This window comes from Leopardus geoffroyi, chromosome E1 (genome assembly GCF_018350155.1).
Source record: "Leopardus geoffroyi isolate Oge1 chromosome E1, O.geoffroyi_Oge1_pat1.0, whole genome shotgun sequence".
Taxonomy (NCBI): Eukaryota; Metazoa; Chordata; class Mammalia; order Carnivora; family Felidae; genus Leopardus; species Leopardus geoffroyi.
Genome location: NC_059330.1, coordinates 56416154 through 56436066, shown reverse-complemented (window position 1 = coordinate 56436066; position 19913 = coordinate 56416154). Strand labels below are relative to the sequence as shown.

The 19913-nt window shown below is 52.5% G+C and overlaps 1 protein-coding gene across 2 annotated transcripts in view; it reads left to right on the top strand.

The window, feature by feature from the left end:
* The first annotated feature begins 13762 nt into the window (after positions 1-13762).
* UBE2O (ubiquitin conjugating enzyme E2 O) overlaps positions 13763-19913 on the top strand; it is a 57543-nt gene continuing 51392 nt past the window's right edge. The window contains exon 1 of one of the 2 annotated variants that reach the window (XM_045489708.1): positions 13763-14269. In XM_045489708.1, coding sequence (XP_045345664.1) covers positions 13847-14269 — 423 coding nt within the window. In that variant the 5' untranslated portion in view covers positions 13763-13846. The remainder of the gene's footprint in view (positions 14270-19913) is intronic. The other variant, XM_045489707.1, reaches the window with a different exon arrangement.

Sequence of the window (19913 nt, the reverse complement as noted above, 5' to 3'; positions counted from 1 at the left end):
GAACCCCCAGAGCTTAACGTGCCCCCCACCCCAACTGCTACCAGGCACTTCCTGTCTTTCCCCTTCTGGGGGCCCACGACAGACCTCTCGGGACCGCCCAGAAGACCTCCTCACGCTTGGCTTTCGGGCCTGGTTGGGAAGACAGGTCCAGGACCGGGGCTGGGCACCTCTACCTCCAACCTCAAGGTCTCAGGAAAGGTCTTCTCTGTCCTTCTTAGACCCTGTGGCTCCACCGCGCCCCCTCATGCCCATCGCCACCGCCCAGAGCCACCAGAGCCACCAGAGAAGAGCAGGCTATCGAATCTGCCTCTCTTCTGATTGACCACTGTATGGCCCTATTCTTTCTGGAAAACGCCTCTAGACACACGGAACCTCAGAGACGAAGACAGGACATTATACTAAACATGGCTGAGCTGGGGGACCTGATCCCCCAAGGGGGCAGGGGAGGGAAAGGGAGGGTGAGCTGTCCCCATCCACTGAAGAACCTGACAGTATGCCATCAGCGATGAGAGGGAGAGAGATGGGTGACGGACACACAGGGGTGACGGAGACAGAGAAGGACGCCTCTGTAGTGAAATTAAGAGAAAGGTCAAGAGTGACTGCATTTGTCTCTAGTCCCAGCCTTGCTGAGTGATGATCTCTGGAGGCCTGTCGGAACACCAACTGCTTCCGGACCTCGGGGTGTCCTTCCCCACGAGGAGCTGTCATCAAATTCATCTGACCAACAGAGTGGCCTCAAGGGATGTACCTTGTGAATAAGGGTGCCAGATTTAGCAAATAAAATGCAGGAAGCCCTGTGAAATTCGAATTTCAGGTAAACAACTTTTTTTTTTTTTTAGGATTTTATTTTTACTTTTTTTTGGTGCAGAAAGGTGATTTTGTCACAGCATGGGGACAGGACCCTGCGGGCAGAAAGAGCTGCCTAAAGACGTTACTTTTAGGTAATCTCTACACCCAAACCTAGGGCTCGAACTCACAACCCTAAGATTAAGAGTCACGCATTCCACTGACTGAGACAGCCAGGTGCCCCACAAATAACTTATTTTTAAGTTTATTTATTTATTTTGAGAGAGAGAGAGAGAGAGAGAGAGAGAGAGAAAGGACCAGCAGGGGAGGGGCAGAGAGGGGGGGAGGCAGAGGATCCAAAGGAGGCTCTGTGCTACAGCAGAGAGCCCCGCACAGGGCCGAACTCACAAACTGGGAGATCATGACCTGACCCAAAGTCGGACACTTAACCAACTGAGCCCCCCAGGTGCCCCATCCCCACGACAAATTTTCCTAAGTCTGTCCCCTGCAATATTTGGGACACACTTACACTAAAAAAATTGTTGATCCAAAATTCTGATTTCCACCTAAAACTCATGCGACATTTAGGTCAACTCTATTCAAAGTTAAAAATAGATTTTTTTTTAAATTCTGATTTTATTGGGCATCCTGTGTTTTATCTGGCTACTCTGTCTGTGAGGTCTGAGAAAGGGAGTGGTCAGCACAGGCCGGGGAAGGGGCAGTGAGGGAACCAGGAAGAATTGCGTGCCTGCACCGGGGCACAGGGAAGAAGGTGTCCGAGCCTCGGGCAGGGCTGAAGTCCTTGTGTACATCATGGTGTGATGTCGCTAGCCATTACTGTGACCGATCCAACTCCCCCGGCTTCAAAGCAGGGCTCCCGTGCCTGGCTGCACCTTGAAATCATCTGGGAGCTTTAAAAAATTCCAAGCACTGTGTCACCTCCCCAGAGATTCTCATTTTAAGTTCTGGGGTAGGGCCTCGGGAGCATAGCTCCTCCCCCAGGGGCTTCCTCTGCGCAGCCGGGCCTGAGAACCACTGTTCAAAGTACACATTCTCCAAGGAGCGCCCGGCTGGCTCCGTCAGCAAAGCATGTGACTCTGGGTCTGTGGGTCATGAGTTCGGGCCCCGCATGTGGTGAGTTTATTTAAAAAAAAAAAAAAAAAAGAAAGGTATATGTTCTCCGAGCTGTAGGTTGGCATCCTGTTTGTCTGCCTTGTGGGGAGAGAGAGCGTGCCTACCTAGCCATGTGCCCAGAGCAGGGGTTCAAACTTTTGCACCCCTTTGCAAGTGGAGTCTTGGGCAGAGGTCAAGTGTGTAAAACAGATCAAGAGTCCCCCCCCCCACCCTCGCCGACCCTCCCGCAACAGGCCAGAACTACTGTGAACTCCATGAGGGCCCTGCCAAGATGAGACTGGTCCCAGTAGGGACCCCCTAAGAGAAATGGACTCCCTTCAGAAACTCAGACTCACCTTAGAGTGCCCTCTGCCCTGAATGCCCCCCCCACCCCCCTGCATGTTCTGAGGCTCTGTCCAGGCTCAGGGGGCAAGAGAAGAGGGCCATCTATGTGACAGGCATCACAGAGGACATCACAGGCTCTCCAACAGCAGAACCAGAGGTGAGCTGCGTATCTGATGGAGTCAGTGTGACCCGGTGTCCTGTGTGGGGACCACTGGCTCAGGGTGCTTCTTTTTAGATCCCCTATTGATATAATTTTGCTCTTTTTTTTTTAATGTTTATTTTTGAGGTGGGGGGGAGGGACAGAGAGAGAGAAGGAGACACAGAATCTGAAGCAGACGCCAGGCTCAGCACAGAACCCAACACAGGGCTTGAACCCACGAACCAGGAGCTCATGACCTGAGCCGTAGTCGGACGCTTAACTGACTGGACCACCCAGGCACCCTGGTATAATTTTGCTCTTTGCCAGTCTTCTCGCATTGAGAAGCACCAGCTCCCTTGAAAGGGTCCTGTAACCACTGCTCCCCAGTTCTGACTCTGCCCGTTGGCCTCCAAACCACACTCCTTCTCGCTGGATGTCTCCCCCTTAGGGGTGCCGCCCTCACTCCCTCCGGTCTGGTCTCCCAGTCCACCAGACGGGTCTATGTACATGTGAATGGCAGTTATGGGCTGGGCTTCGGTTCTCTCCCACACGGTTCTTTGGTCCCAAGCAAACCGTGGGCGATGGCTTGGCTTCCTGCTTTAGGGCTCCAGAACATTCTATGATAGTTTGGAGCAAGGCTGTTCAGGGCCCATAGAGACACCCCCCACTCCCCCACCCCCACACAAGGGTCATGTTACCTAACTTCTCACCTGTCTCAGCCTCACCTCTGACCCAGCTGAACCCCTATCCCACTAACGATCTGAAGCGGCAAGGATGACGGGTATAGATGTGGCCATACTCGTGATGGAGTAGACGATGGATGTCTGAGTACTGAAAGAGTGTTCTTTTTTAAAAAAAAATTTTTTTTAACGTTTATTTTTTATTTTTGAGACAGAGAGAGACAGAGCATGAACGGGGGAGGGTCAGAGAGAAAGAGGGAGACACAGAATCCGAAACAGGCTCCAGGCTCTGAGCTGTCAGCACAGAGCCCGACGCGGGGCTTGAACTCACGAACTGCGAGATCATGACCTGAGCCGAAGTCGGATGCTTAACCGACTGAGCCACCCAGGCGCCCCTGAAAGAGTGTTCTGAGGGGCTGCGTGTTGGCACAGGAAAGCTAAGGAACGTCCACTCTTTGGGAGGAAGGAGACATTAGCAGGAAGAAAGGAAAAGGACAAAGACATTTCCCAGAGTCCCAGCCATGGGGCAGTCAGCAACGTCAAGTGCAGCCAGAATGGAGAAGAGATCTCAGGTGCTCTTAACACGGAGGCCCCTGGGGGCCTTGAAGTCTTTCAGAAGAGAGGGGTGGGGAGGTGTGAGGGCAGATGCAGGGGAGTGGCCTCATGGTGGCAAAGCAGAGGTCACAGCAGGGCAGAGGCCACCTGTTAAAGATACACTGACCCGGGGCGCCTGGTGACTCAGTCGGTTAAGCATCTGACTCTTGATTTTGGCTCAGGTCATGATCTCATTGTGAGTTCAAGCCCAGAATCAGTCTCTGTGCTGATAGTGCAGAGCCTGCTTGGGATTCTCTCTCTCCCTCTCTCTCTCTCTCTCTCTCTCTCTCTGCCCCTCCCCTGCTTGTGCTCTCTCTCTCTCTCTCTCTCTCTCAAAAAAAAAAAAAATAAACATTAAAAAAATTTTTAATTAAAAAATAAATAAAATAAATAAAAATTAAAGACACACAGACCCATTGGCAAGACTTCCCCACCCCCCATCTTATCCCTCCATCCCCCTCTCCCCTCACCAGCACCGTCACCTGCAATGACTCTGATGCACCCACAGAGCCTGGCACAGTGTGGCAGCGAGCATCCACCTGGGCCCAGGTGAGTGACGCCCTGGTCCCAGGACCTCTGGGAACTTCCCACACGGGGCTGCACCTGATCCTGCCTCCTCTCCTCAATGTGATAATGGCCCGGTTCCCACTACAGGGCCCGGGGGAGTCCACCTGGGGGAGACTGAGAAGTGGGCCCCTTGAGACACAGGGCCCAGAGACACTCTGATGATGTCTCTGAGACCCCAATTTTCCATGCAAAGCAACGGAAAGGCCCGAAGGGGCAGGGAAGGCAGCCCTGTTATGTTATTTATTTTCGAGAGAGAGACAGCGAGTGGGGGAGAGGCAGAGAGAGAGGGGCAGACAGAGGATCCCAAGCAGCCTCCGTGCTGTCAGCGCAGAGCCCGGCGTGGGGCCGAACTCACGAACCACGAGATCATGACCTGAGCCGAAACCAAGAGTTGGACGCTGAACCGACTGAGCCACCCAGATGCCCCACTGGTTGCGATTATTTGGTGGTTTTGAGGGCGGCTTGTTTCTCTTAACTCCTTCCCTGGACTTCAGATCTGCCCTGCACGCCTTGCACTGAGCACATTTTGCCTAGTTTTCCTTTTCAAACTTAGTCTGTTACGTGCAGGCTCCCGGGAAACAGAAACCGAGATAGAGGATTGCACGCAGCAGTCTCGCTGGGGAGAGCTCTCGGGGGCCGACCCTGTCAGGGAGCAGGGGAAGCAGCCCTGGGTGGAGGGAGAGGTCCGTCATGTTGATGTCATTGCCACAGAGGCCTCAGCCCATCTCGTGGGAGCTCAGGAGCCAGGAAGCCCTTCAGAGACACCCAGATTGAATGAAGCAGGGGGCAGGCCTCTTTGCCCTGCATTGACCTTGGTTGAGGAAGCTTCCTGAACTGAGAGCAGCCCTGCCAGCCAGGGGGCGGGTGCTTTTGGATCATTCTCTCCAAGCTGCCAACAGCCGCCCTGGCGGTGTGTTAGCGCCAACTTCCGGGGTCCTTGACAGGGTGATAAATCCTGCTGTGGGGAGAAGTGTTCCCAGAACTACGCATTCACCTTATCCAGCTTGACGTTCTGCCCCTCTTGGCCCCGTGTCCTTGACTCCAGTCGCACGTTCTCCCAGCTCCTGTCAGTGCCAGCGGCTGGCACCTGCAGGCCCTTCCAGGTACAGCCTTTCTCCTCCCTTAGGTGGCCCAGCACGTCACCAGCTGGGTTATGCTGTGATTGAGACCCAGCTATTGATCTGGTCCAAACAGAGGAGATAGAGTAGACCCTTGGGGTCCGGGAGTGGGGGAGGGTTGGCGCTTGTCTTACAAGGAAGAGTCTTGTCTTCCGGCAAAGAGAAAGCAATAATCTGTCACGGGCGGGAGGGGGGCCACACCTGTGAGGGTCCAGAAGGCTCAAGGAGATGTTCTCAAGGCTTTGCGATTTTCGAGCACAGCAATCCAGATATCCCCAGGTGTCTCAGAGTCCCCCTTCTTCCCAATTAGGGTCCTCCTTGGCATAGCTGACTCACCAAGTTTGGGAATTCAGCCTCCTCTGGGGTTCTGCTGGCCTGATTAAGTCCAGAACCTGATCCCCTACTTTTCTCTGTTCCCTAACTTCGGGAGGTGCGTTTCTACCCAGGAGACCCTCTGGCTTATATACTGAGCTTTGAATTGGTGACCCATCACCCGTAGCTTTTCACTGCCTCTAGTGCGACTGCCCCCAGCAACAGTCATGAGATGCCGTAGTCCTTATAATGACCACTCTCCCGTGCCTTGCAAATGCCTGAGATTTTCTTCTTTTTTTTTTTTTTTTAACCGCATTTCCTTCTGACTGCTGATGGAGCTCCTCATTAGGAGGCGGATGATGCAGCTGTAGAATCCCATTCATTTTTAAAAATTTTTATTTATTTGCTTATTATTTCTTTATTTTTTAAAAGATTTAATGTTTGTTCTTCAGAGACGGATCATGAGTGGGGGGCGGGGGGAGAGAGACACACAGAATCCAAAGCAGGCTCCAGGCTCTGAGCTGCCAGCACAGAGCCCGACTCGAGGCCCGAACTCATGAACTGCAAGATTATGACCTGAGCCAAAGCCAGACGCTTAACCGACTGAGCCACCCAGGCGCTCCTATTTATTTGTTTTTGAGAGAGACAGAGAGGGCAAGAGGAGAAGGGGCAGAGAGAGAGAGAGAGAGAGGGAGAGAGAGAGAATCCCAAGCTACTCCACACTGTCAGCGAGAAGCCCACGGTGGGGCTCGAACTCACAGATCATGATTTCATGAGATCACGGCCTGAGCCGAAACCAAGAGTCGGACGCTCAACCGACTGAGCCACCCAGGAGCCCCTCTAGAATCCCTTTCAGGGTCTGTTCCCTAGGACCACACTTGGCACCAATTATGGGTCAGATTGCCCAGGAAACAGACTTAAAGACTCTGAGGATGTTTACTGGGAGTGTCCTCAGGGAGCAAGGGCAGCAGAAGTGGGAGGAGGGAGAAGTTTAACCTTGATGAGGAAGTTCCAGGAGAGACCTCAGCTGATCCCAGGAGAAGCTCCGAAGTCGGGGTGGCCCTTCCCAGGTGTCCTGAATGGAGGTGAAAGGCCAGGCTTTGTTCCTCCTTCAGGACAGTCATCGTATCCGCTGCCGCCCATCTCCCCAACAGGCTTTATGAACCCCTGGAAAACAGAGCCCGGGGTGAGAGTGGAAGTGTGTCCCCCAGAGTAGGTGTCTATCAACAGGTGTTGATTCTTCCGTTGAGGAGGATGGCGTCTAGCTTCTTGACTTCCTGTGGATTTATTTTGAAGCCTCATTTGCATAGATAGGCTGGTTTCACTGCAGGGCTGAGTGGAGCCCCGTCCTTACTGGGGGTTCAATATCTGACATAGTACACAGGGCAGTTTCCTCAGGAACCTTCCAGACCTTTCTGGAACGGAGGTGTCAAAGGCAGGGAGGGATCGCCATCTCCTGGAGAAAGAAGGGACCTACGGCTCCCTGAACATCTGGAGCCCTGCTTGTCCAACAGAAAGGTCATGTGAGCCTCATAGGTGACTTTCATTTTGTCGTAGCCACATGAAGCAGCCACAAGAAACAGGTGAGCTGGATTCTAATAATATCTTTTATTTGACTCAACACAGATACAATATTGTCATTTCAACCAGTAATCGATATAAAATTTTTGAGATATTTTGGATTTTTTTTTTTTTTTTTTTTTTGCAAACAAGTCTTCGAAATTCAGTGTATATTTTACACTTACTGTACATGCCAGTTCAGACTAGCCTCATTTCAAGGGCTCCAGAGCTACACGTGGTTAGGGGTTACCGCAAAAGCCAGCACAGATCTACAGGCTGAAGTCCGAGGAGAGAACAAGAATATGTGTGTGTTTGTGTGTGCATGCAGGTGGGGTGGGTGTGCATCCGTGCGGTGTATGTGAATGTTCCTCTCCATATACAGGAAACGAGAGCAGGGCACTTGAAAAAAAAACAGGTGTCAGGTCCCAGAGACCCGATGACACATTTAGGACCGTTGGAGGAGGTTGGCTGGTTCTGTTCAATCACTCAAAAAAAATCTTTGGGGCACCGGGTGCCTGGGTGGCTCAGTTGGTTGAGCATCCGACTCTTGATTTCGGCTCAGGTGATGGTCTCGCGGTTCGTGGGTTCGAGCCCCACTGTCAGACTCCACGCTGGTGGTGCGGGTGATGGGATTCTGTCTGTCTTTCTGCCCCTGCCCTGCTTTCTCTCTCAATCTCAATCTCAAAATAAATAAATAAACTTAAAAAAAAAATAAATAAAAACCTTTGGAGCACCTTTTTTTTTTTTCGTCTTTTAAAAAAAATTTTTTTTTAACATTTTATTTATTTTTGAGACAGGGAGAGACAGAGCATGAACAGGGGAGGGTCAGAGAGAGGGAGACACAGAATCTGAAACAGCCTCCAGGCTCTGAACTGTCAGCACAGAGCCCGACGCAGGGCTCGAACTCACAGACCGTGAGATCATGACCTGAGCCGAAGTTGGCCGCTTAACCGACTGAGCCACCCAGGCGCCCCGAGGAGCACCTTCTATGCGTCAGACCCGTGCTGGATGCTGGCGTACAAAGATGAAGATGGGCACAAGAGAGGTGAATACACGCAATCACACAGGTGTCACCAGGTAAGTGGGGGGGGGGGGGAATGGCAGGGGAATGGGCGCTTCGAGGGCTTCTTAGATAAGAAGGCACAATCTGGGTTTTGTGAGATGGAAAGGAGTTCTTTAGGTAAAAACAGGAGTTGAAGTCGAGGCATAAAAACTTCCAGGCAGATGGTGAACAAGCGAAAAGGCACCAGGGACCAACACTTGGGGTCCTGGAGGAGGCAGCCCAGGCTGGAGCACGGAGCATGTGCGTGGGGCGGACAGCTGGAAGACAGGGTTAGAGGTAGGTAGAGGGAATCGATTCTAGAAGGGTTACCTGGTGGGCCAGGAGAGCCACAGAGAGATGTTAAGCCGAGAAGTCGGATGATCGTGTCTGCATTTTCCAGCTCCCTGGGGACAAGGTGGCAGATAGTTTAGGCAGCACGGTGAAGGGGTGTATGGGGGCGGAGTACGGGCCGGGGGAGGGGCATGGGACGGAGGCTACAGCAACAGCGTGGGCAAGCGATGGGGATGAACTAACACCAGCAGGTAACCGTCTATCAGGCTGGAACACTGGACAGGCCCTATGCAATATATTCACCATGTCAGTTAGATTCTCAATAGCCCTAAGAAGTACGTACTATTGTTATTCCTATTTCACAAAAAGGAAACTGAGGCCCACTGAAGTGAAATGGCTTGCCCAAGGCCACACGGTGAGTCAGTGGCAGCGCAGGCTTCAAACCCAGGTCCGTCTGATTCTGGGACCCTACCCCTAGCCATGGTGCCACGGCACCACTCCACCTCCCCATGAAGTGGCCCCCGGGGGAGCCCCTCTGGAGCTGGGGGGTGTGGAAAGGGGGTAGAGGGGCCATGACCTGGGCTTCGATTGCATGTGGAGCTTAAGATCAACGGTTCACCCTCAGGCGGCCAGTTTGGTTCCCAGGTAGGTGATGTTGCCGTCAACCTGGGTGAGGAGTCTGGGAGAAGAAATGGGTTTGGGGGAAGATGTCACTTTGTGACATTTGGCTGGTCATCCAGGAAGTACCCACGAGTGCTGAGGAGAAGGCCTTGGCCTGGCGATCTGGGACGTGGTGGTGAGGAGAGTGGCATTACCGAGAGACAGCCGCCCTACTGTTCTTCAAGCTGGTCTGGTGGATTTGCTGTCCTCGGCCCCCGTATCGGCAGGAAGGAGGGAAACGGGGTGACTCTGCCAACCCTGGGCTCTCCCGAATCGCTTCACCCTTTCCCCGTTGCCCCCGGCCCAGAGCGTTTTGCTCCGTGGGTTGTAACCATTCCTCAGAGTGAGGAGTGAGAATGGCTAAGGGCCCACCCATCTGGGTCCTGATCCTGACGGCCCTGCAAGGGTGACCTTGGACAAATCCCACGGTTCTCCCAGGGCATCGATACAAAAAAGGGTAAGGCTCCAAGGGCAAGAAGGACTCCTTTAATTCCCAAAGCCCATGACTGGGGAGTAACCCACAGCTGGAGCCTCAGGCAAGGGCATTTCTCTAGCCGGCGTCTGGGGTGTGGGAGGGCTCCCCAGGGTAGCTCCCCTCCCACTCCACCTTCCTAGCTGAGGACCCCAGTGCTGTAGGCACCCTGGAGCCTCCAAACATGTACTCCAGGATAGAAGGAGTTCTCTGGGCCCGTCTGGATTCACTCCTACAGGGAGGCCTGGAAAGGCCAAGCAGGCTGGGGCTCCCCGTGGAGCAGTGAGAGGCCCTGAGGCCCGTGCACACTTCTTAGCCCAGTGGCCGTGTAAGATAGGGATAAGACAGAGCCTGCTTCCCAGAGATCAGTTCAGGCTGCCTCCGGCTCTGATGCCTCCTGTGCCTGCCAGCCCCTCAGCAAGGGGAGTGGCCAGACTGGTTCAGTTTCTTGCAGGCATATTTGTAAATAAGCAAAATTCTCCTGAGAAGACTCTCTCTTCCCCAAGAAGGGCTGGGTATTAGGGCCGTGAGAGGAGGGGTTTCTCCACTGGGGAGTGAAGGTTGTTTTTTTTTTTTTTTCATTCAACAATTATGGAAATAAAAACTAAGCCGGTGTTCCCATCCCAACTCACCCCGCTTGCCAGCTTGGGTGTGCAGACTGTGGCTGGGGGCTCGGGGACCAGGAAGGAGTCAAGCTTCAGACCTTGGCTGGAGCATCTCAGGTGTGAGTGAGGTTGGGAGGAATGTCCTGAGCCTCTTCCTCTAAAAGGACTCTGATGCAGCTCAACCTGGGGGCGACAAAAAAAGGCTGAGAGAACGCACGGGCAGCTACTTGGATGTATGGGTCAAGGATGGGAAACTGACCAAGCAGAGGACCAGGAATCTCAGGCCTTTGACACCCCCTGATATGGTACATCATTGGGCACCAAGACTGTGCCAGGCACGGTACTAGGTACTGGGGTTACAGGCATACGCAGGACATGATCCACACGCTCCAAAGCGGTTTTGTTAGCAAGGGAGAGATCAGCGTTTGAAATCAAGGCTCTTACCCACAACCTAGCAGCTTCCTGGGGGAGGGGGACAGCACAGGGTTGGCATGACGCTTCACAAAAGGGGGGCTCATACATCCTTTCTCACAGAGGGCTAATCTATCTACATAAAGGTGCATAATCTATCTACAGCACTTAGTATAGTACCTGGTATTAAGTTACAGCTCAGTAACTGGTAGCTATTATTAGCCATTATTACAAGAAGCCACAGAATAAACATGGTACATCTTCCTGGAGTGCCAATTTTGCTCAGCGATTAGGGAGGAAGGACATTCTTTTTATATTAAAACAAACACAGGCATAAGCTAGAGTAGAGGGCAAAACTCACTTGGATTTTTAAAAAAAAAATTTTTAAGTTTATTTATTTACCTTGAGGGAGAGTGAGTGAGAGAGTGCACAAGCAGGGGAGGGGCAGAGAGAGAGGGAGAGAGACAATCCCAAGCGGTTCTCTGTGCCGTCAGCGCAGAGCCCAATGCGGGGCTCGAACCCGGGAACTGTGAGATCATGACCTGAGCCGCGAACAAGAGTCGGCCACTTAACCGACTGAGCCACCCAGGTGGCCCGTCACTTGAGTTTTTGACACCAAAGATATCGAGCTCCTCGTTGCCCTGCCCTGTCAGCCTACTAGCTTGCTCCCTCCCCCGATCCCTTGATAGACATAGGAACTAGAAAAGCCCTTGGTCTTGGGAGTCAGGAAACCTGGGTTCCAACTTGGCTCTGCAGGTTACTACGTTGTAACCCTAGGCACTGAATTCCTCGGGTCCTGTTTCCTCCTTGATAAAAGGGGGTTAAGTACACCTATATCCAGGGTTGTGATAACAAGATAATGTATGTGAATGTGCCTGGCATAGTACCTGGTCAATAACAGGTACTCAATAAGTGTTAGGCTATCAGGGGGTAAGGGGAAAGGGCTAAAGGGGCATGGTAGGTGAGACAGAAGCTACTTACTGCTGTTAAGCCTGCCAGGTCTTTACGGGGGAGGGGGTGGGGAACTGAGTCTTTCCAGCAGTGATTCCAGACGGCCATTCATACACTGTGGTCTGCAATGGAAAGGCCAGGCTTTGTGAGTCCAGCTGTGCCCCTAAATTGTATTCTAGTTCCCCTTCAGCTCATTTGGCCACAGTTTTTTTCCCTCTATATCTTAGTATGCAAGTTTTCTAAGATTTGGGTCCATTGCCAACGACCCCAACCCCAATATTACATCAATATTCTCTAAGCACTTTGACTCAGGACACATTATGTACTCAGGCTGCCACCTGTGCTTCAGGTATGTTCTTAGGGCTTTTCCATGCGTGTCCTTCTGTATCCTTGGCGGTCTGAAAACTGCTCAAGGAACAGGGATCCTGCCTTTGTAACAGAACCCAAGTACTGTAATATGGAACCATTTTACTAACCTGTCATTGATGGTCTTGCAGTAAAATGAGGAAAAAATCATTTTGACTGGGAAAGGGTAGGGCCATATTCTGAGGATTCTTAATTTCCTTCTAAGAACCCATTTGGAATCTGTCCTCCGAGAATGTATCTAAATCTTTTTGTTTAAGTTTATTTATTTATAACTAAATAGAGAGAGAGAAAGAGAACCAGTGGGGGAGGGGCAGAGAGAGAGGGGTACAGAGGATCCGAAGTGGGCCCGGTGCTGACATCACAGAGCCCAATGCAGGGCTCGAACCCACAACCCATGAGATCATGACCTGAGCTGAAGTCAGATGCTCAACCGACTGAGCCACTCAGGCGCCCCCGGATGTATCTAAATCTTCTGGAACTTACTTACAGGACATGTTAGTATAACTACTTTTTATATTTGATTTCTTTATTTTTAAAGTTTATTTTCAGAGAGAGAGAGAGAGAACTAGAATAGGGGAGTGGAAGAGAGAGGGAGGAGAATCCCAAGCAGGCTTTGCACTGTCAGCAAAGAGCCCCACGTGGGGCTCTAACTCACGCGCTGAGAGATCGTGACCTGAGCTGAAACCAAGAGTCGGACGCTCAGCTGACTGAGCCACCCAGGCGCCCCACTACTTTTTACATTTTAAAATGGCAACATGGAGCAAACCATAAGTATAACAGTTCTACCTGGCTAGAATTTTAGTCTAGGAAGGGAGAGGTGAAATATTGTAGTAATGGTTGAGCTTTACTGACGGAAGTGTACGTCAGGCACTATTCTATCTCCTTCAATCCTCCCAACTGCCCGATGAGACACGTACTGCCGCCATCACCCCTATTTTACTGATGAGAAAATTAAGGCGAAAAACAGTTTATCAGTTTACCTACCTGTACAAGATTAGTAAGTGGCCGTGCCAAATACTGGAATCCATGGCTCCATTCCACTCCTAACTGCCTCACTGTCCTACCTCCTGCCTTGCTCCTCATGGAGCTTTGAGCCCCTCTTGATGGGCGTAAAGCCAAACCATAGGGGCTACTAACGCTTGATTATCTTTCTGATCTTTCTCTGGACCTCCTTCACCAACCCCTTGACCGATCCCTGAGGAGTCATGACCTTCCAAGCTTTGTGTGGAATTTCACCCTAGATACACTCTATACATATCTTTTATAGCCTTGCTTACAAGCTACCTTGGAGTTGCTTTTGTAGCTATTTAATATGTGTATGTTTTGTCTCTCCAACCAGATTGTAAACGCCTAGAGGACAGGGACGGTATCTAGCTCTTTCCCACCCCTCCCAGTGCGTAGGACTAGGGCTGGGGACGCCGAGGAGGCTCCTCAAATGTTGTTGACAGTCTCGGGACCATCCTCTCCGCCCCACCTCGGCCACTCCCCTTTTCCTCGTTGACCACTCCACTTCCTCCTCCGGGGTCCCCACCCAGTCCCGCTCCCATTACTTTCCCCCCTCTGGCCCCGCCCCTCCCTCCGGGAAATCCACCCCCTCCCCCCGCCCCGGGCAGCATCTCCAGCGTCCCCTAGCGACGAGGCAGGAGCTCCTAGCAACCGCATCTCGATTCCCAGACGACGGCGGCACGTAGGGCCACGTCAGCGCGCCGTGGCCCCGCCCCCGCGCCGGCTGGCCCCGCCTCCTCGTGCCGCGTTCGCCGCCGCCGCCGCCGCCGCCGCCGCCGCCACCACCGCCACCGCCGCCGCCGCCGCCCGAGACTCGCGCAGAACAGTTATGGCGGATCCCGCAGCGCCCGCGCCCGCAGCTCCGGCTCCCGCCCAGGCCCCGGCCGCGGCCCCGGACGCGGCGCCGACCCCGGACGCGGCCCCCGCCCCGGCCCCGGCGCCGGCGCCCGCCCCGGACTCGGCCTCAGGGCCGTCCTCGGACTCCGGCCCCGAAGCCGGCTCGCAGCGGCTGCTCTTCTCTCACGACCTGGTGTCGGGCCGTTACCGCGGCTCGGTGCACTTCGGGCTGGTGCGCCTCATCCACGGAGAGGACTCGGACTCGGAGGGCGAGGAGGAGGGCCGCGGGAGCTCGGGCTGCTCCGAGGCGGGGGGCGCGGGCCACGAGGAGGGCCGGGCCAGCCCGCTGCGCCGCGGCTACGTGCGCGTCCAGTGGTACCCGGAGGGCGTCAAGCAGCACGTGAAGGAGACCAAGGTGCGGCGGGCGGGCCGGGGGGCCGGGGTCCGGGGCCGACGCGGGGACGGGAGTTGCTGCAGGAGCCCTAGGCCGGGGAGGGGAGGCGCGCGAGGCGCTGGCCGGCGTGGTGCAACCGCAGTGGGCCGAGGTGGGAGGACAAGCCTCCGCGGAGGGGACGCTCCGGTGCAAAGTCATTGCACCAGCCCCGGGCCACCGGGCGCCGCGCTTCCCCCCCCACCCCCGCCCCCCTCCGCCCGCGAAGGGGCTTCCACGCCTGGCCGTGCTGTGGTGTCGGCCTCAAGATTATGTGGACCCACTACCGTGGGGGAACTTCTCAGACTCTGAGGCACGCTCGGCATGACACCAGTGCGGCGTTTTGCTGACCCCCAAGGAGCTACATACTGCATTGTGCATCCCGAAAGGAAGGCCGGCCGTGCCGGGTCCGTGCAGGGAAGGGTTGTGGGCGGTCCAAAACAAAGGTAGAGGTGAAAATCTCGGGCGACGGATAAGCCCGAGAAGTTCCCCAAATGACAGAATGCGTTATTATGGGTAAAGAAACCCCAACCCCTCTTTTAAAAAACAAAACAAAAACAAAAACAGAAAAACCAAAAAAACCCCAACCTTGTTGCCTCATTGTAATTGCTGCGGGGAACTTTGTGAGTAAAATCATTAACAATCAGAGCCGTGATATTAATAGTACGGGAAGGGGGGGATGTGACAGCTGCGACTGGAATTGATGACTCCCAAGTGCAGTTGGACTTCTTGAAAAAAATACTACAGAACCATGGATGGAAAAGAGCCACCCGTTCGGAAGCCCGAAGGGTTTTTCCTGACCTGAGGCTGGAGGCACACCTCAGACTCCCATACGGTATTGGGGTGAGGCTGGTGAATATTGCAGTCTTTACCAGCGAAGGGGTGTATCGTCTTAAGCCCGAAACCTTGAACCCAGGTTGGCCTGGTGGCTTCCTGTGTCTTGTTTTCCTGAGTGTGAACTCCTATCGGCGATTCCCACCCAGGCACACACCCCTGTATCTTTCACCCCTTCTTCATCTCGTCCTCTTCCTCCGCTGCCAGAAAACATTTCTAAGCAGGAATCAGGCCCGTGCTGTTGACAGGTGTGATTTCAAGGGAGGGTGCTTGAGAAGTTCATCTGGGTTTCTCACACGGTGGGAGACAAAGGCCACCCTACCAAGGGGGCCTGTGATAACAGCTCTGGCAGGGGAAAAGGCCCCTCTCCCAGGAAGAGCCTGCGAACCACTTCCCCGGGGCAGAAGTGACCCTTGGTAGCAGCAGAGTCTTTCTGCTGGCCAGTGCGCATGCCTTCCCAAGACCCCGAAGTCCGCACGCACGCGGGTCCCCTGGCTTCCCCTCAGAGAAATGCCAATCAGGCAGTGGCTGCCCCGACTGAAAGAAAATGACAAGTTCGTGTGCAAAAACAAACAAACAAACAAACAAACAAACACAAAAGTATGTGGGAAATACTACTTTCTATAGCGGAATGCTCGTTACCAATTCCCATCGGTGTTGTTACATCGGAAAGACGATTTTTTTTTAGTCTTTGTGCCGTGTTTCTGCATTGTCTTACTAGCACATGGTTGCTGATGTCTTTCTGCGGGGTTTTTTTTTTTGTTTTGTTTTTTGTTTTTTTTCCGTTTAAACAAAAAATGTTTTGCCCTGACCATCTTCTCCAGAGGTTTGTGACTTTCGGAAGGCAACTCGTTTCACGGCCTCCTGCCCCGGGACGCAGGCTGCCCGGCCAAGCTCACTACCAGGAGCTGCCATGTTTATCAGTTGTCGGTTCCCGTTCATCTTGACTTTGGTGGTTAACTTTGTTTACGGTTATGTTCTGCCCGCCTCCTTCCACCATGTGTAATTATCTACAGAGTTGGACTTAAAATACCTATTTAGGAATTAAGCAGAAAATAACTGTAAGGTAAGGCACCGGCTTGGATATATCTTGAAGGTGGCCTCTGGTGATTTGCTTTGAATTTGTTGAAGTCCATCGTAGCTCCGGTGGTGGTGTTTTCTTTGCCACTGGAGCGTCTGTGGCTTCTGAGCTTAGGGGCCTGGGAACCTTAGGAAATGGTGGCACGTAGCATCCATTTGTGGATGGCAAGACCCAGTTCTTTGAGAGTAGGTTTGTTGGGGAGGGGAGTTGTATACCCGATAAGTAGCTCTAGGGTCCCCGGAACCCTAGGCACAGATGACCCCGACTGGGGCGGTAGGGTGGGTCCTGGGACCTTGCACTTTCGGAAGTGGTTTAGGAAGAGTTTTGGTTTTTTTCTCTTCTTCTCACTTCTCCTTGGAAATCCGTAGAGGCTGTAAAGGAAAGACTCTCAGACCAAGGCTGAACATTTAGGTTCTGATGCCTACTCCATCCGATTTGGTTATGAGATCTGAGAACCCACTTACTGATAGAATAACGTGGTTGACGGTGTGGAGAAACGTATTTCTTTTTAAAGCTGCCACCTCTTGGCATCTTTTAAAATAGTACCCTTTTAATGTGGAGCGTTCAGTAGGCTGTGGAGTATTTCTGTCGTTTTCGGGTTAATTTGTTGGGCAATGAGTAAAGGGGTAATATTAGTCTCTTGATGCAAGCTTGAAAGGAACAAATTCATGACGAGACATGAAGAGGCTGGCCGACAAGTTCTGCCCCCTCCTGGCCCCTTCAGTGAAAATTATCAACAGAAATCAAATAAGTAGCTCTTCCTTGGAAACTGCAGAATTTATGGTCCAGTTCCTGAGGCTTCCAGCAGCCAACGTTGAGCTTCTTTAGGACTTAAACACGAAGTTTGTGCGCCTTTCTTCCCTCAATCTTCTGACCCCTTCAGCATGGTACTCCTTGAGACTTCCCCGTTTGGCCATGGGTCTCCTTTGTGACTGACCCCTTCCCCGTCTGCGACCATCCTCGAGTCAACTTTTGGAATAAAGCCAAATGCCGGTGGTCTCTCTGCCTTCTCGCGCACTGGCTAGACCCGGCGGGTCTTTCTGGTCTCCAGCGGTTATGGTTGGACACAATGGCCCCTGTAAGGAAGAGAACAGACTGCCGTCTGTCCGTCCAAGTTTGGGGGCTTCCTGTTTAGGCTTTGGCTTTCCCATCTCTTGTGCGCTGTCCCTTGCTTTGAGTTACCACAACGTTCAGAGTCTCTCCTGGTTTGAGATTTGATGTCTCAAAATTAAGCTGTCTCTGCGATCACGCTGCTTTTTGAAGGCCGTGTGTGTGTGTAGCATCCCTCATGACACATCCCTCAGGAATTGGCTTTTCGGTTTGTTTTTGGCTTCCACTCAGGCCAGCATTTCCACTGGGAAAACTGTTTAGGTGTAGCATCATGGCATGTGAAGCTGGCTTTGCTTCACTCATCCGGGTGCTGGACCCATTAAAAGTCATTGTTCTTAGTGATGTAACAGGAAGAAGTTATGGAAGGTTAACCAAGATGCAGGACTGAGTGCATCTCGTTGCACTTGACTCAGAGGAGATCACAGCACTTGTAGACTCGCACGGCTCCCCTGTGCTTTTGTTCTTTGTCCTTTGGTTTCCCCCCTTCTGACTTCTGGGACCCGGTGCCGAGATGGTGCCTCTGTCTGACTTGCCGCCTTGCTCAAGGGCACTTTCACCAGAAGAAGGGTGTGTGTTTGTGTCCTGTGATTGGAAGTCAAAACCCTTGGGTGCTCTTCCCAGCTGTCACCTACTCTGAATGACCTTGGCCTAGTCACTGCCTCATTTTCTCTCTGCAATAAAATACAAGATCTGTCTTCCTAGCCCCTGAAATGAGCCTGAACCAGAAGCGTAGCTGAGTGCTGTGGCCACTTGGCTGTTAGCAGACACCATCCTGATGTCCATCGGACAGAGCCAGCCACCCCTGCCCCGTCCCTTCAGGAGATCACTTCCATGCATCACAGAGTGGCGCTACACCCAGGAGGCACCTTGGGAGGCAAAACGTGCGCCACGGGGGTTTGTTTCGGTGGTGTAGGAGTTCCTCGTTGATCATGTTGTTGCTCTTGACCTGGTGGGTTATAGATTGGACTTCTTTTTAAGACTCTTCTATAGATACTCATGAACTTTATGCGCCTTTAAAGTAACACCTGCCTGAGGCGCCTGGGTGGCTCCGCGCGTTGAGCATCTGGCTCTTGATTTCTGCCCGGGTCACGATCCCAGGCTCATGGGATCAAGCCCTACATCATGCTCTGTGCTGAGCGTGGAGCCTGCTTAAGATATTCTCTCTCTCTCTCTCTCTCTCTCTCTCTCTCTCTTTCCCTCCCTCTCCCCCCCCTCACCGCCCCTTCCTCTCCCTCTCCTCCCCCTCTCTCCCCCCTCTCCCCTTTCCCTTCTCTGTCTTCCCCTCTCCCTCTCCCTCTCTCCCCGTCCCTCCCTCTGTCCCTCCCTACTGTCTCCAAAATAAAGAATAAAAAAAATTAAAGTAACACCTGCCAAAAAGTCCACCAACCTCCAGGAGAGGGATGGAATGAACATATACGTGTGCATATTTTCCAGAATCTGGAGGATATCTTTTGAAATTTCCAAAAGAATGAATTACAAAGATGGTAGATTATTGCTTTTGTATTTTAACATAATATGGATAAGCATTATGTAGTGTTACTATGTGCCAGGCACTCTCAGTGCTTTCTGCATATCGCTCAGTGCTCCCAACAACCCTGTGAATTAGGTCCTGCTATTATCTGCACGTTTCAGAGGAGGAAACTGAGGGGCAGAGAGGTTAAGTAACTTGTCCGATGTCACACTGCTGATAAGTGGAGGAACCTGAATACAAATTGAAGTAAATGTCGTCCTCACCTGAGAATGTTTAAGTTCAGCATTCATAGATCATTACTGCATCAAGTGCCCTGGTTAAACATGAGTCACAGACCCTGTGGTTGGTATTAATCATCCAGTCATTAAACACTTGAAAGTCTTAGTGGAGAGGAGGTAACCCCAGGTAAGGAGAGAGGAAGGAGCAGGGTGTTGGGATGGGTGGAAGGTGTACTGGTGGCCGGGGGAGAGCGAGATCACTCCGGGGACAGGATGGGAGGAGGCGCCAGGTTGGCCCTTGTGCTGTGCTTCTGTTCTGCATTTTTCATTCCCTGGCCCCGCCGTCATTCTCAAAATAATTGTCAAAACATACATTTTATTTCTGGAGAACCTGTGAGTGCCCCTAGATGCTGAATGAAAGCAAGCTCTGTGTGATTCATTCCAGTGCTGGTTTAGTCCCCTCCGCACCTCCTGGACCAGAAGTCCGGGGAACGGGCGTTTCTGTGTTGCCTTAGAAATGGTCAGCCTTAGGAAATCCAGCTTGACCTCCTGCCCCCAAAGACCTGTCCGCCCTCTTGCTGCTGTTGTCACCTTCCCGCTGGGAATGCTGAGTCATGAGACGGGTTCAGAAGGGCTCCTTGGAGAGAGGCTGAGTTCCTTCTCCTTCAGTCGCCCTGAACCTGACTGTGCTCTCGGCCTTCTTCTTGTTTTAGGACATTAAAGGTCCTGTTGCGCCCTTCCCGTTCCCACTTCGGTTATCCCTGCTCTTGTTTTTTTTTTCTTTTCGTTTTCCTGTTCCATCAAGAGAAATCTTGCTCTCTTTTTTACTGTTTTACCCAGGGGCCTCATGGAATCCAGTGGAACCTCTGTGGGGCCAGTACTTTACAAAAGGGATGCGGTTATCGGTTATCGTGC